This window comes from Delphinapterus leucas, chromosome 1, assembly GCF_059928025.1.
Source record: "Delphinapterus leucas isolate spDelLeu-1000000601 "Yukka" chromosome 1, BTC_Dleu_Yukka2, whole genome shotgun sequence".
Taxonomy (NCBI): domain Eukaryota; kingdom Metazoa; phylum Chordata; class Mammalia; order Artiodactyla; family Monodontidae; genus Delphinapterus; species Delphinapterus leucas.
Window position 1 is genome coordinate 83,332,838 of NC_143129.1, and position 14,517 is coordinate 83,347,354.

The 14,517-nt window shown below is 45.3% G+C and overlaps 2 protein-coding genes and 1 pseudogene across 6 annotated transcripts; 2 read left to right on the forward strand and 1 right to left on the reverse strand.

Moving 5' to 3' along the window:
• The first annotated feature begins 1,474 nt into the window (after positions 1-1,474).
• On the forward strand, positions 1,475-3,202 carry RBM8A (RNA binding motif protein 8A). Of its 4 annotated transcripts, none has more exons than XM_022583864.3 (6): positions 1,475-1,588; positions 1,867-1,926; positions 2,054-2,131; positions 2,314-2,450; positions 2,741-2,877; positions 2,989-3,202. In XM_022583864.3, exons 1-6 carry the CDS (start codon positions 1,522-1,524, stop codon positions 3,032-3,034), a joined length of 525 nt encoding a protein of 174 aa, XP_022439572.1. In that variant the 5' UTR covers positions 1,475-1,521; the 3' UTR covers positions 3,035-3,202. The 4 variants fall into 4 exon arrangements, with proteins under 4 accessions (XP_022439572.1, XP_022439573.1, XP_089772875.1 ...); XM_022583865.3 differs by having other exon boundaries at positions 2,057-2,131; XM_089916749.1 differs by having other exon boundaries at positions 1,540-1,625.
• Positions 2,111-13,521, reverse strand: LOC149750661 (gonadotropin-releasing hormone II receptor-like; annotated as a pseudogene).
• Positions 8,716-14,414, forward strand: PEX11B (peroxisomal biogenesis factor 11 beta). Of its 2 annotated transcripts, none has more exons than XM_022583861.2 (4): positions 8,716-8,805; positions 9,624-9,739; positions 10,145-10,346; positions 13,207-14,414. In XM_022583861.2, the coding sequence occupies exons 1-4, from the start codon at positions 8,750-8,752 to the stop codon at positions 13,610-13,612; spliced, it is 780 nt and encodes a 259-aa protein (XP_022439569.1). In that variant the 5' UTR covers positions 8,716-8,749; the 3' UTR covers positions 13,613-14,414. The 2 variants fall into 2 exon arrangements, with proteins under 2 accessions (XP_022439569.1, XP_022439570.1); XM_022583862.2 differs by having other exon boundaries at positions 8,781-8,863.
• The last annotated feature ends 103 nt before the right edge of the window (positions 14,415-14,517 follow it).

The following is a 14,517-nucleotide window of genomic DNA, read 5'->3' on the forward strand; positions in this document are numbered from 1 at the left end:
CAGGGAGACCTACAGGACAGGGTTGAACTAGCCATGTGAAAAGCTGGAGCAAGAACATCAGGGACAGAGAGTTACAAAAAGTCCAGAGATGGGAAAGAGTAGAACATAGTTGAGGGAAAGTATAGCGAGAGCTTAATGGGTGAGAGGGAAGAATGGTGGTGGAAGAGTTTGGAGACATAGGCAGAGCAGGCTGTCTGAGTTTGAACTTTATTCTAAGTGCAAAAATAAGTCAAGTAAGGGTTTTTAGTAGAGATGTGACCAACTGATTTTTTAAAAGATCACACTACATATTGCAGAGAACGGATTAGTGTATCTTAGTCTCAATACAACTCCTTTGCCTGAGAAAGTACCCAGACTTAAAGGCCAAGTTTAAATGGAAGCCCTCCCTTAAATGCACTCTTACTTCCCATCCTATTAGAAACTTTCTTTGTATTGCCTTAGTGCGTTGTGATGGCAACGATCACTTTCGTAATGTTATTATAAAGTGATTGTTGATAATGCAAGTATTTCCCCTTGTCTTGCTAGCACCTCTTCTAATATTAGACACACATATAGGCATTCATAACTGTTTGATTTAAAAATTAATAAATAAGTGAATATGCAGTTCACTATTGTTTGTGTAAGGCCTACGTCGGATTCCAGAATGTGGGGGCAATATTTTCCTTGCCTCAACTCCTGGGTTTTTAAACGTGAAATATCTGTACTATCCTCAAAGAAGCTAAAGCCCCTATTTTGTTTACAGCCATGATATTTTAATTCCCAGAGGTGGTAGGCAGAGTTTGAGAGATTTTTAGTTTTATTTTTTTGGCCGTGCCAGGCAGCTTGCAGGATCTTAGTTCCCTGACCAGGGATTGAACCCCGCCTGCAGTGAAAGCGGGAGTCCTAACCACTGGACCACCAGGGAATTCCCAGAGAGATTATTTTTTAAAAAAGAAAAGTTGATATCTGTCTCATCAATCAACACGGACACCCAGGTCTGCTGATTTTCTGAGAGAGAAAGGCCATGCTGCAGTACGTTACAGAAGCAGCTTTTTGAGGCAGCATTGCTGACCGAACAATTTTTTTTTTTAATGCTTCCATCACAGATCCGGCTGCTCCTCGGAAGAGTATAGGCCTGCAAGTTTTTAGAGAAAAAACTTTCTTCAACTTCCATTTCCTGGTATGGAATGAAAAGAGACGAAAAGCAACCCTCTAATAAAATTAGGCTGGGCTTCACTGTCAGTAGTGTTTCTCGTTGTCTGCTCTAGGTAAGAGTAAGTCACTAGCTCCGCCCACACCCCCAGCGTGTCCCACACGGGGTTGCCCCCTTCTGCTCGCGACCCGCTCAAGATGGCTACAGGAGCACTTCCGGTATCTTCCCAAAGTAGGCCCGCCTCCACTGCGTATTATTACCGCGCCGAGGGCAGGACTTAGAGTTCGTTTTTAATTGGTCAACTTGACTGGAGACCTTTCCCATCCGCGACAGTTTCCCGAGGAGCCAAGTGCTTGAGCGCCACGGACGAGAGTTAGAGCTTAGGCAAGATGGCGGACGTACTGGATCTTCATGAGGCCGGGGGCGAGGATTTCGCCATGGATGAGGATGGGGACGGTGAGGACAGTGGAGGCGGCTGCGGGAAGCGGGGAAGGTGCGAGAGAAGGACGTATTAGGAAAATATAATCTTTCCCCCCAGTAAGGAGGATGGGAGCCGGGGAACTGGGTTTCGGTTGGTTGGAGACTCCGCCCCCGATGGGAGGAATGGGGGCGGGCCGGGAAGGGACTGAACCTGGAGGTGGTGGGGTCTGGTTTCAGATAATGTCTTGGAAGGAGACTATTGTTGTAAATAACTGTTATCTTTCTCACTTATTCTTTCACTTCTGGGGCTGCAGAGAGCATCCACAAACTGAAAGAAAAAGCGAAGAAACGGAAGGGCCGTGGCTTTGGCTCCGGTGAGTGTTTGTGGGTGGAATGGGGTCTAGAATGGCGAGAGCGACGAGCTTTGGAGTCCCCATAAAGACTCATGGTGAACAGTGGGAGGAGGGGGATTTCCGGTGATCTCCTGTGTCTTTCTAATAGAAGAGGGGTCTCGAGCGCGGATGCGTGAGGATTATGACAGCGTGGAGCAGGATGGCGATGAACCCGGACCACAGCGCTGTAAGTAAATGGAACCTGTCTTGTCTGTAGAGAATTAGGGGCCAATGAAATAAAACCCAGTAGGAATGGGGTCAGAGGTAGCTTAACCAGTCTCTGTGGAGTCTGCACACACTCTACTTCTGTGATCTTGCTTGAAGTTTTTCTTTCATGTGCTCAAACAACCTCCCTCCCTTCCCGAACAGCTGTTGAAGGTTGGATTCTCTTTGTTACTGGAGTCCATGAGGAAGCCACGGAAGAAGACATCCATGATAAATTTGCAGAGTATGGAGAAATAAAAAACATCCACCTCAACCTGGACAGACGTACAGGATATCTAAAGGTATTCTGAGTGATACTCCATTGCTTCTCTTCACGCATAAACCTTAGACAGCATTGGTAGTTCTCCCATGTTTGCTGTGGTTGGCCAAGAGTAAAGTTGAAATAAAATGACTTTGGGAATTGATTTTGTTAGACATAGCAAAGAGACAGGCAGAAACAGACAAGTTGTATATATAATAGGGATATATAACGTACATTTGTTGTTTAGAGTTTGTGGATTTTTCTGTTTGAGTAGAAAAAAGCTTGGTGGAATAGGAGAGTTTTGATAATCTGTCTTTTCACTTGTTCCAGGGGTATACTCTAGTTGAGTATGAAACATACAAGGAGGCCCAAGCTGCTATGGAAGGACTCAATGGCCAGGATTTGATGGGACAGCCGATCAGCGTAGACTGGTGTTTTGTTCGGGGTCCACCCAAGGGCAAGAGGAGGTAAAGTGGAGAGGGGAAACACTATCTTAGTGGAGGAAATATGAGCAAAACAGAATAAGGACATGGCATTATGTCCCTCTGATGGACCCTGCCCCTTTTCCTTCTCCCTAGAGGTGGCCGCAGACGCAGCAGGAGTCCAGACCGGAGGCGTCGCTGACCCATCCTCTGTTGTCCAGGTGTTCTCTCCAGAGATTCCATTTGACTATGCAGCCTTGGAGAAATAGGGCTGGGGTGGAACTCACTGCATCTGTACTTAATCTCTTACCCTACCTGCTTAGTGTTTCTTTTGAGTTATGAATAAATGTCCAATTTTTGTTTTCTAAAATTACTTTCCTGTTCTAACATTGCAAGCTCTGAAGCACTGTTTACAGTAAGACACTCTGGGTCACTGCGAAGATACTTCTTCCAGGGACTGAATTCTGTGTGAGTTTCTACATTAAATATAGTCTCAAGTCTCACCTAGGGTCAAAGTAGAAACACTGCTCAGTATTTCTTTCTTTCTTTTGGAAGCTAAGGGAGCCAGGGGTACAAGTGAGATGTTCTCATGATACTAGAGAATAATTATTCTGTTCTTAAATATGCTCTTCTGAGCAAATGGATGTCATAGGAATGTCTCTTTTGTTTCTCCTGCCTTTCTTGCTGCCACCTTTGTTTGTACTTTCATCTGTCTAAGGGTCTGAATCTCCTGCTGGGGCATTCTCCCAGAACCTCCTTCCCTGGAGGAGTCTATACTAAGTTCTTGGTGCCCTCTTCGGCAGCCAAGGGTGAAGGCCCCATAGAGGAGAGGATCCAGAGGAGCACTGAGGAGGCCAAAGAGGAAAAGGATGTGGCTGAGGCTGGGAGGCACTTCAGTTAGCGTGGTGGGAGAGAACCAGTACCAAAGACCCAGCAGGTTATAAGATGTCTAGCAGAGGACGAAGGTCTGGAAGACAAGCAGGGCCAGTCGCAGACCCTGAAGATGAACATGGGGGCGATTGTCTAAGGAGCGGCAGAGGGCAAATTCACTGGCAGGGGCTGGGAACTTAGAAAATACACTCAAATTCAGAACCACTCAGCTTCTGAGTTGATGGATGGGCAGAAATAGTGAGATGGAGCTCTCCCCTTATAAGGAAGAGAATGGTACAAGCCCTCTTCCCCTCCCCAACCTGGGACTATACGCTCCCCTCCCACCAGAGATTATGACAGACGTGCTGCAAAAAAGGTTTCGATTGAGGTGCTGTTGTGTTACATGAAGCTACAAAGTCTATTTGAAGTCTTGTTGGTGTCCAAGAGCAAAGGAATACTGATCACCCTTCTCCTTAATTCTTGCCCAGCTAACTCCACTTCAGAGAATGATGGCTAGTGGCTGGTTAGAATTGAAGGCATTCAATAAAGTTATGTGCAGCATCAGCTGCTAGAGATATGGTTAGCAACTCACTTTTGGTTTGATAGCTAGCTATCAAATTTATGAGGCTAGAGGCAATAGTTTTAGGGTACGGGTTAGGGCCTGGCGGTTGGGGTCTCACCATGGTTCCCCTTCCTTGTCCGGGGACTGGACACACTGAGGACAGTGCGGCTATAGCAGACGGTCATGGCAGTCAGTGGCAGCAGAAAGAGGCAGCAGAAGGTGAAGAGGTGGTCTCTTGCCATCAAGCCTTGAAGCTGCTTTTGGTGACACTGAGTGAAGGGGACTGGACCAGCTCAGCAGACGGTGTGGAACAGAACAGCTGGAGTGGAGTCAAGGACTATTAGAACTGGTCTCCCTTTCCCCTCCCATGCCAACCTACCCACCAGTTCAACAGTATCTCTTCCCAATTCTTTTTTTTTTTTTTTAATGAGATTGTTGAGAAAACTTGGGAGCTAATACAGTGCATAATTCCAATTCGTTCTTAATTTCCTGCAGTGCTGAGTAATGGTACATCCATGATGCCATATTTAAAAGGTTAGGAATGTATCTTGAAAATCCCTATCTTCCTCTTAGGCTATGTTTGTTAAATCTGGGACTTAAAGAACCCTGTCTTCTCAAGTACTGTTCTAACATTGCATTTTATCAAAGGATATCTCTACCACCTCACCAACGTTTTTTTTTTTCCTCACCAACATTTTAAGCTGAACTTATTTTCCTGATGTGTCTATGATTCTGTGGAAAAAAGAACTCTTGTGTAAAATGGGTGCTGCTAAAATTTCAGGCCATTTTGCAGTCACTGTAAAGTGACCTGTAGTAATAGTCATGTGTACAACTATAATGGTGAAACAACGTTAAATAATAAAATGTAACGTTTTCCAAATGCTGTTGGCTGCCCTTTCTCCTTTTTGGTAAACTGGGTTTTTGGTTTGAATCAGTAATGAGTATTTTTCAGTTGAGAGCTTCAGGGTTAGTACCTGAGTTTCAGGTAAGGTAGATTGAGTCACTACTAGTTGGATAAAAGGCAAGCTTAGTAGGTATCAAACTTCTAGATACAAGGAAGGCATTTGGAAAGTGATTTCAGCAGGCATGAGGGACTTTTAGGAAAGGTGAATAGTATGAGCCACAGACATACAATTTTATGAACTGCTTGGAGTTATGATCAGGCTATTCTGAGCTAGTTGGGAAGTGGTCTTTCCTCTTCCCCTATCTTGAGTCCATATGTTTCTGGCCGTTTTCTTGGGGGGTGGGGGCGCGATTTTGCACCATGCCTAGAAATACTTGACAGGTTGTGAGAAGGGGTTTAAAAATAGGCAGGACTTCCCTGGTGGCGTAGAAGACTCCACGCTCCCAGTGCAGGGGGGAGGGTTCGATCCCTGGTCAGGCAACTAGATCCCACATGCATGCCACAATTAAGAGTTCGAATGCCACAACTAAGGGGCCCGTCTGCTGCTACTAAGACCTGGCACAACCAAATTAATTAATTAATTAATTTAAAAAATAGGCAAGTCTCCTGGACTTATGTTTTGGTCCATAGCCCTACCTCTGACTCCTTTCCCTATTTTATGTGCAATTTACCTACTGTAGAAGTCTTTACCTCTGATACTTGAAAACTTGAGTCTACAAAAATAATTTCTAACTACACCAATATTCCCTTTACCATACTAACAATTTTTTATTGACACTAATATTTTAAATGCAACATATGGGCAATGCAGAATTTATACAAGAGGTCGCTAATTTAGAGCCCAAAGTAACACCTTTTGCACCTGAATCATGTTACCGTCAGTTTGCTATTGAAGCAAATAGAGATTGCATTGTTGTCGTTGGATTGTCAGGCTCTAAGAAAGGATGAAATGCATCTCCTATTCCATAATCTTGTGGCCTATATGTTTCAAGTGATTTATCCAAAGTCATCCAGCTAGTTAGTGGTAGAGCCTAGACTCAGGAAAAACAGAGCAAAGTAATACAAACGAACAACAAAAGCAATCCTAATTCTAATTCCCAGTCCACATCTAAAATTTGCTTCATATAAACCCAACTAATTCCTTTTGCACTGAGGCAACATGCTGCTTTTTAAAACTTTGGGTAGCAGAGGTCCTGTTTGCAACATATTGTTGGAAGCAATATTTTTTGTTTGTCTTAGAACTGCAGTCAGACTAAACTGTTGTTAGTTATATTTCTAATATTTGAGGATTTAAGGATCAAATCTTAAATCTGACTCTGTAATGCATTATTCCAGAGACTGAAATTTTAGCCCTCTCCCTGACAATCCTAACCCTAGACTCAGAGATGCTGCTTTACACCCTCCTCCCAGATGGTGGTAGTGGTTCTGGCTTTTTTGAAGAAATTGCTTCATATTTAGCTTTTTTTTTTCTAGATTTCTAGTTCATTTTCAATATTGAGATTTGATTACTTGGTACTCAAGTTCAGATGCTCCCTTTTGTTCCAGTTTTGATACCCATAATAAAGCTAGAGTAAAAAATACAAATCTGATTATGTCATTCTCCACCTTTTACTTTAGTGTCTCTCCACTGCCCTCAGGATAAAGTACAAGCTTAATATTTGTGATCTGGTTCTTCCTTCCCCTCCAGGCTCATTACTCACCATTTTCTAGTCCTCAACTTTAGCTGCAGCTTCTTTGAGATCATCCACCCTCCACCTTCTCCAGCATTCCTCCTGCTGTAATTTGTCTTAGCACCTATCTTTCAAGAATCAAATTGTAACATCTCTGGGAAGTCAGGACGCTTTCCCTGACTGTCCAAGAGTGGGTCTTGGACAGTTCTTCAGCTCCTTATGCTTACCTTTAGCATAATGCTTAACTGCACGCTGTATTGTAATTGCGTACTAATTTGACTCTGCACTAGTCTATAAATTTCTTGAAGGCAGGACTTTGTTGCTCTATCCTTGATAGAGCATTTGAATGCACCTGGGGGATGCACATTAGTTTCTGAATTGATGAATGAATGTACCACAAAGTTTTACCCAAAGCCCCTGATTTCACTGTCTTCTTAATGTCTTCCCGTATATGTTTCCACCATGCCCTAGAGTTTTTCTGCAATAATCTGAAGAAGGTGGGACTCGGAGGAGGCAAAGAGGTGGAAGCCAAGTGTAGTAAAAACAAAGGCTCTTAACAGAAGTACAAATTAACATGCAGTGATCTTAACTTGCAAGAGAGAGAGCAGAGGCCCCACGCTGAGGATTAACGGTGACCACGGCCAAGCACACCCCTTGAATCCGAAGGCTCCTGTTGTGTACCCAAATTCTTGTCCAGTCTAGCCCTGAGTTCCGACAAGTCACTCACCTTCCAGGCAAGCGAGAAAACGAGTACCCAGGCTGCTCCCAGAAGTTTCCTTCCAGTTGAGCGGGGTTCAAGCGGGTGGAGTACGGCTGCCTGGCGGTCGAGCCCAATGACCACAGGCAGGAAAGCTGCGGCATACATGGCCGTTAGTTCAGGAACATGAGTGTCCGACATGCGATGTCCCCGGCCAGCCATTGAACAGTGATATTACTGGTGGCATAACTATATCTATGGTCATGACCACAAAAGTGACCAGCAAGTCGGCAGCTGCTAAATGGGCAAAGAGTCGTCTTACCGGAGAGGGGCGGAGCTGGCTGGGTTGCGGCCGTGTCACTGACAACAGCACGGCCAGGTTCCTCCAGCCGAAGAAACAAACAGCGCAACACTCACTCCCACTCGGACCTTGGCGGCAGCTGAGAAGGTGAGCAGCTCTGCGCCCTCCACCTCTACTCCTGATCCCGCTGCTGACCCCCAAGGGGTGCCGTTGCGTGCCGACATGGTGACCTGGAAGGGAAAGGGGTAGGGGGATGAAGTGTGGGTTTGAAGAGGTTAGCTGCGTCCACTGTTTCTTCTCTCTCCTTTTAAGGATATGAGTTGGGTATTTTGCGAATTTCGTCCACTAAAGCCTCTGTCTCTGGAGACTCTCCGTCTGTATTCTGGAGGTCACCTGTCCAACTGTCAGGGTCCTGCAGGGAACAGGGATCTGGTGCTGGCTTCTACTTCCATAGACTTCTTTAGCCCCTAGAGCCCTGGATTCGGTCGTAGCGTGCGAGTGAGTGTGTGTGTGTTGGGGGTGTTCTGCTGGAAACACCCCAGGGTTGGGGGCAACCCTATCCTAGCGGCCCTGGCGGGAGCACTGCGGCGCAGTCTCGCTACGCCCGGACTCCTGCAAGCCCCGCCCTTGGTCCAGAATATTTAAAGAAGAATGTGCCTCTGGAGGTGTGCTTAGGAAACAGAGATCATCTGATTAGAGGACAAGGCGACGGAGACACGCACAAAAAACACGCAGGTATAGGCCCAGAGACAGGGGCTTCTCGTTCTGAAGTTCCGCTTCAGGGACGGCTCCACTCCCTTTATTTTCGGACGATGTTTGTCCCTCGCGCGGCACCGTTGGGTCGTCCAGGAGGCGTGACTAGGGGCGGGAAGTGGGGCGGGAGCGAAGCTGTGGAGCCGGGGCTGCCGCTGTCATGGACGCCTGGGTCCGCTTCAGCGCTCAGAGCCAGGCCCGGGAGCGGCTGTGTAGGTGCGGCCCGAATAGGAATGGGGGGAGGGCGGGCAGAGGAAGACCATCTTGAGGCGAGGTCAGTTCACACTACGGGGGTCATAAAGGGTCAGATCGGGCTACGGGGGCCCGGACGGACCGAGAGGGGCTGATTTGAGCCGGCCGTGAGGCCGTGGTTCGTTTCTGCTCGCGGGAAAGATGGGGAAACTGAGGCACGAGTGGGCCGGCGGGGAGGCCGCTCAGGGTTGCGTGTTCATGTAAGACCAGCACTTTCCTCACTGGGCGATGGTGGAATGAGGAGCGTTCGCTCCGTGGCAGATAGCGACCTGGACTCTTCCCAGAGCGGAGGAGGCACTCCGAAGTTCCCGTGTCCCTCACCCTACTGTCACCCGCTAGCTCCTCTGCCTCCGCCTTGCCTTCTAGTCTCGATTCATCTCAAGGGCCTGGAAAATCTCTTAGTTCACCTATTTTGAAGAATAACCTGTCCTCCAACTATCCACCACTCCCTCACATATCACATACATGCTCACACTGATGTGCTTGTGATGGACCCCCTGCCGCCTTCATTGTCCTCTTCAGGCCTTACATTATCAGATCTCTTATTTCCTGAATTCGAAGTAGTGCTTCCCAACCCCTTCTAGGCTCCTTTTTATTCTTACGCCTGTCTCTTCCCCTGGCCTGGAGGAGAAACAGTGAGATATGGCCATGAAAAGGAGGAAAGGGAATGGTCTCAAACAGGGGAAGGGGGAGTCCATACTTGCCTTTTGAAGTACATTTTTGAGGGGGAGAGGAGGGAGGTCTCCACCTTACCTTACCTCTCTCTCCTCTCTCTCCTCCAGGGCCGCCCAGTATGCTTGCTCCCTTCTTGGCCATGCACTGCAGAAACATGGGGCCAGTTCTGAGTTACAGAAACAGATTCGACAACTGGAGGGTCATCTGAGCCTAGGGAGAAAGCGTAAGTAATTGTGCCTTTCCTTTTATTACCTCAACACTTCCTCCATCCCCAGCTATTCTTCCTTAGTCCCTCCTTGTTTTTGACCTTCTCTGCCGATTCTCCCTCATTTGCCTCTACCCGTATCCTCTGCAAGCCTCCCGATTGAGGTGAGAGAGCAGGTGTAAGAGTAATGAAGGATTGGAAAGAATGAGGCAAATTTGAGAAGACTAAACTGGGACACAAATTAATAAAAATTGGACGTAAAAAAAATTGAACTATTTCTACTCTTTTTTTAAAAAATTGTTCATTATTGTTCCTGTTACTTGCTCGACTTTCACTCTCTTGCTTTCTCTCTTTTTCTGTGTCTTGCTCTCTGTTTGCCTCTCTACTTTCAAATCCTTCCTTTTCTTTGCTAATCCCCACAAGTTCTACGCCTCGGTAACTCAGCAGATGCCCTTGAGTCAGCCAAACGAGCTGTGCACCTATCAGATGTTGTCCTGAGATTCTGCATCACTGTTAGTCACCTCAATAGAGCCTTGTACTTCGCCTGTGACAATGTCCTGTGGGCTGGAAAGTCTGGACTTGCTCCCCGTGTGGATCAGGAGAAGTGGGCCCAGCGTTCATTCAGGTTTGATATCCTTTTATCCTACAAGACCTATCATATTCTCCATACTGCATAGCTTGCCTTTCATGAGAGAATGATCTTTTAGGGCCTTCCCATAATATACACATCCTAATCACTTGGCTTCTAACCTTCATTTAGATCTTAAACCATCAGAGAATAATGAATGGGGGCAGATGGAAGACAGATGCTCTTTCATGATGAATGACTAAGATTGGACAAGACTCGATATTCATTACATTGCTTTAATTCCGCTTTTGTCTATACCACAGGTTTATGCCCCTCACTGCTTACTCGTTCATTCATTCATTCTAAAAATACTTAGTAGCTGCTTACTATGAGCCAGGGAATAAAGCAAAGAGCCCAAGAGCTATGGTTCCTGCTCTCATGAAGCTTCTAGTCTAGTAGGGGAGTCAGATATTAAAACAAATAATCACCAAACCAAATATTTGTGGGAAGTACAGGGTGTTATGAGATACATAACAGGGGAAGCTAATTTAGATCGAAAGGTCAGAGAAGAACTCTTAGAGAAAATTAAATTTTATTTCAGACCTGATGTCTGAGTAGAAGTTATACAAAGCAAACAGTAGCAGAGAAGACCATTCCAAACAGAAAATAGCTCATTCTAAGGCCTTGAACCAAGAAAAACTTCATGGAATTAGAGCAGTAGAAAGAAAGCCAGTGTGGTGGACGGTATTGAGTAAGGGCATAAGTTCAAACTGGACAGGTAGACATGGACCAGATCATTCATGCAAGGACTTCTAGGTAATGGTAGGATTTTTTTCATTTAGTTTTGTTTAAATTTTATCCTAAGTACAATGGGTTCTAAGTAGGGGTGTGACATGATTCAAATTGCATTTAAAGAAGATCCCTCTGGCTGTAGTGCGGAAAATGGATTGCAGTAATGCTAAAGAGGAGAAGATGCCCTAATATGGCCAAGAAATGATGTTGGCTTGGACTAAGGCGCAGGCTGTAATGAAGGTGGAAAGGAATATGATTTGGGAATAAAATGATCTCTATACATATTATTTGTTTCCCTATGACTTGCTTTGTTATTTTATATTAGCATCTTTCCATCTCCACTTATGTCTCTCTTTTCTTTTCATCTTTCTCAGTGATTACAGTTATAACAAGACTTATGGTGTATGAAGGGTGGGGGCAGAGGCATGGCTGGAGTGGTATGGAAAAGCAACTCGCTAGAAGAGTTTATATGCCATGTTTATACTTTTATTCAGTAAATATTTATTCGGCTCTTACTATGTGCTAGGCACTGGTCTAGACAAAGGGATACAGTGGTAAAGACAAACAACATCCCTGCTCCTATGGAGCTTACATTGTAATGGGAAGGGACAAAGAAACAATAAATAAGAAAAACATCAGAGAGTGGTAAGTGCTGTGCAGGAAATTAAAATAGGGTCATGTGATAGACAGTAAATGGTTTGCTACTTCAGAATCGAGGGTCAGAGAAGTCTTCTCTGAAGAGGTGACATGTAAGCTCTGACCTAAAGTGCAAGGAAGAGCCAGCCATTTGAAGATTTTGGAGAGAGATTATTCCAGGTTGAGGGACGAGGTAGTGTAAAGGTCCTAAAGCAGGAACAAGCTTAATGGGATCAAAATATAGAAAGAAACCAGTGTGGCTGGAGCATAGTGATTGAAGGAAAGAATGGTACAAGATGGAATTAGAGAGGCAGGGTCAGATGTTGAGTTCTGTAAGCCTGTCTAAGGTATTTTATTCTAAATGTGATAGGAAGGAAACCATGGAGAGTTTTAAGAAAGGGTACAATGTGATTTACGTTTATGCCAGCTACTATATGAAACTAGATTCTTGGGGGTGGGGGACAAGAGTGGCAGTGGAGAAACCAGTTAAAAGACTAAAGTAGTAGTTCAAGCAAGATATGATGGTAGCTTAGACTGTGGTGGTGGAGTACAATAGATAGATGTGGATTCAGGATATGTATTAGAGGTAGGACAGTTATATTGAATACAGACTACTGTTGTCAGAATGGATTAAAAATCAAAAAACGTAGATTGTTCTTAAGGAATTTATAATCTAACAGATTTGGCAAGCTTGGCGTCGTTTTTTTGCTTGTTTTCTTTTAACAAGAGTATTGGATTTAAATGGTCTATGTGTTTGAGTCTTTGAAACAACTGAAGGTGTTTTTTTAATATAAATTTATTTATTTTATTATTTTATTTTATTTATTTATTGTTTCTGGCTGCGTTGGGTCTTCATTGCTGTGCGCGGGATTTTCTCTGGTTGGGGCGAGTGGGGGCTACTCTTCATTGCGGTTCGCGGGCTTCTCATTGCTGTGGCTTCTCTTGTTGCGGAACATGGGCTCTAGGCGCGCGGGCTTCAGTAGTTGTGGCATGTGGGCTCAGTCGTTGTGGCTCGAGGGCTCTAGAGCACAGGCTCAGTAGTTGTGGCACACGGGCTTAGTTACTCCGCGCATGTGGGATCTTCCCGGATCAGGGATTGAACCTGTGTCCCCTGCACTGGCAGGCGGATTCTCAACCACTGCATCACCAGGGAAGTCCTGAAGGTGTTCTTTTAAAAAATTTTGCATTATTGTAGTTCAAGTTGAATGTGTGTATGCTAATGGGTTGCCAAGTGGAAAAGTGAAATATGAGGTTGAACTTGGAATATTTCGTGATGCTCATTATTGTAAGCCAGAATCTTAAGGTACACATAAACTCATTAGTTACAGAAAGGTGGAAGGACATTTCTCATAGTGGGTAATAACATTCACTTCTGGTATTCTAATATGTAATCCTTTTGCACTATGGGGGAAAGAAGTTTAAATATTCTGTTGGATATGCTAAGTGGGTATATGTATCTGTACTGACCTTTCTCCCCTGTGTATCCCAGGTACTATCTGTTTTCCCTCATCATGAACTTGAGTCGTGATGCTTATGAGATTCGCCTACTGATGGAACAAGAGTCTTCAGCTTGTAGTCGACGACTGAAGGGTTCTGGAGGAGGAGTCCCAGGAGGAATTGAAACTGGGGGACCTGGGGGTCCAGGGGCTCCAGGAGGAGGTCTGCCTCAGGTGGCTCTGAAGCTTCGGCTCCGAGTCTTGCTCCTGGCTCGGGTCCTTCGAGGTCATCCCCCTCTCCTGCTGGATGTGGTCAGAAATGCCTGTGATCTCTTCATTCCACTGGACAAACTAGGCCTCTGGCGCTGTGGTCCTGGAATTGTGGGACTTTGTGGCCTCGTGTCCTCCATCCTGTCTATTCTCACCCTAATCTGCCCTTGGCTCCGACTCAAGCCCTGATATTCTGGTACAGGATAAGGAGGGGATCTGAATTGGTGAGATGGAATTTTAGATTGTCCCCGTGTACCGGCCTCATTCTAACTCCACTCCTTGGTTAAAGCTAAAATCCAGAGATTTGGGAGTAAGAGGGAGGAGCTTTGGGGAAGATGAGGTGAGGAGAGGTGACTTGTGAAGTCACTTGGATGATTCACATGTTCAGATCTGCTGGAGCTTTTGTTCTTTTCCTCCTTCATTGCATTGTCTGTGTCTCTCTTGACTCTTTTTACTGTCTCTTAAGTCTATTTAAGATTCTGTCTCTGTATCTCTTTTGTACCTTCTCAGTCCCCTGTCATAGGAATTTAATCAGCAGGATTACTTTTTGGTATGGGAGGTAGAAGGCATGGTCTATAAGGTTCTAACTGCCTTCTTCTTTTTCCTCACAAAGGTGACTTGTGGCTGTTATTTTCCCCTTCAGACTCCAGATTTAATTTTGAAGGCTTGATGTCCCAGTGGACTCTTCCCACATGCACCAGAAGTAGTTTCATGCTTCCTTTTCCTCTCTCATGTCTACCTCACCAAGCTTTCTCATGATTTGCCCTTACCTTTCCCTCCACTCACACCTGCAGGTTTCTGCTCACACTCTGATTTCAGGGCCTTGTTCTAGCCTTTCCATACCCCTTCTTTGCCTATCCAGAATGATGCTATGTTTAGCATCTTGTTGTAAATACTGTATAGTGATTCTGTGTAAATAGCTGAGGCCCAAGCCCATGATGGATAGCAAAGCCTTCCAGGTTAGCAAATTAAAGATCAATTTGCTCACTGATGTTTGGTCTGGTCCCATGTGTTCTGGTCATCTGAGGCCCCTGTTTCTGTCACTATGGTTTGCGTTTTCCATAGGGTTAGCCACTGGCATCATTACCCACAGA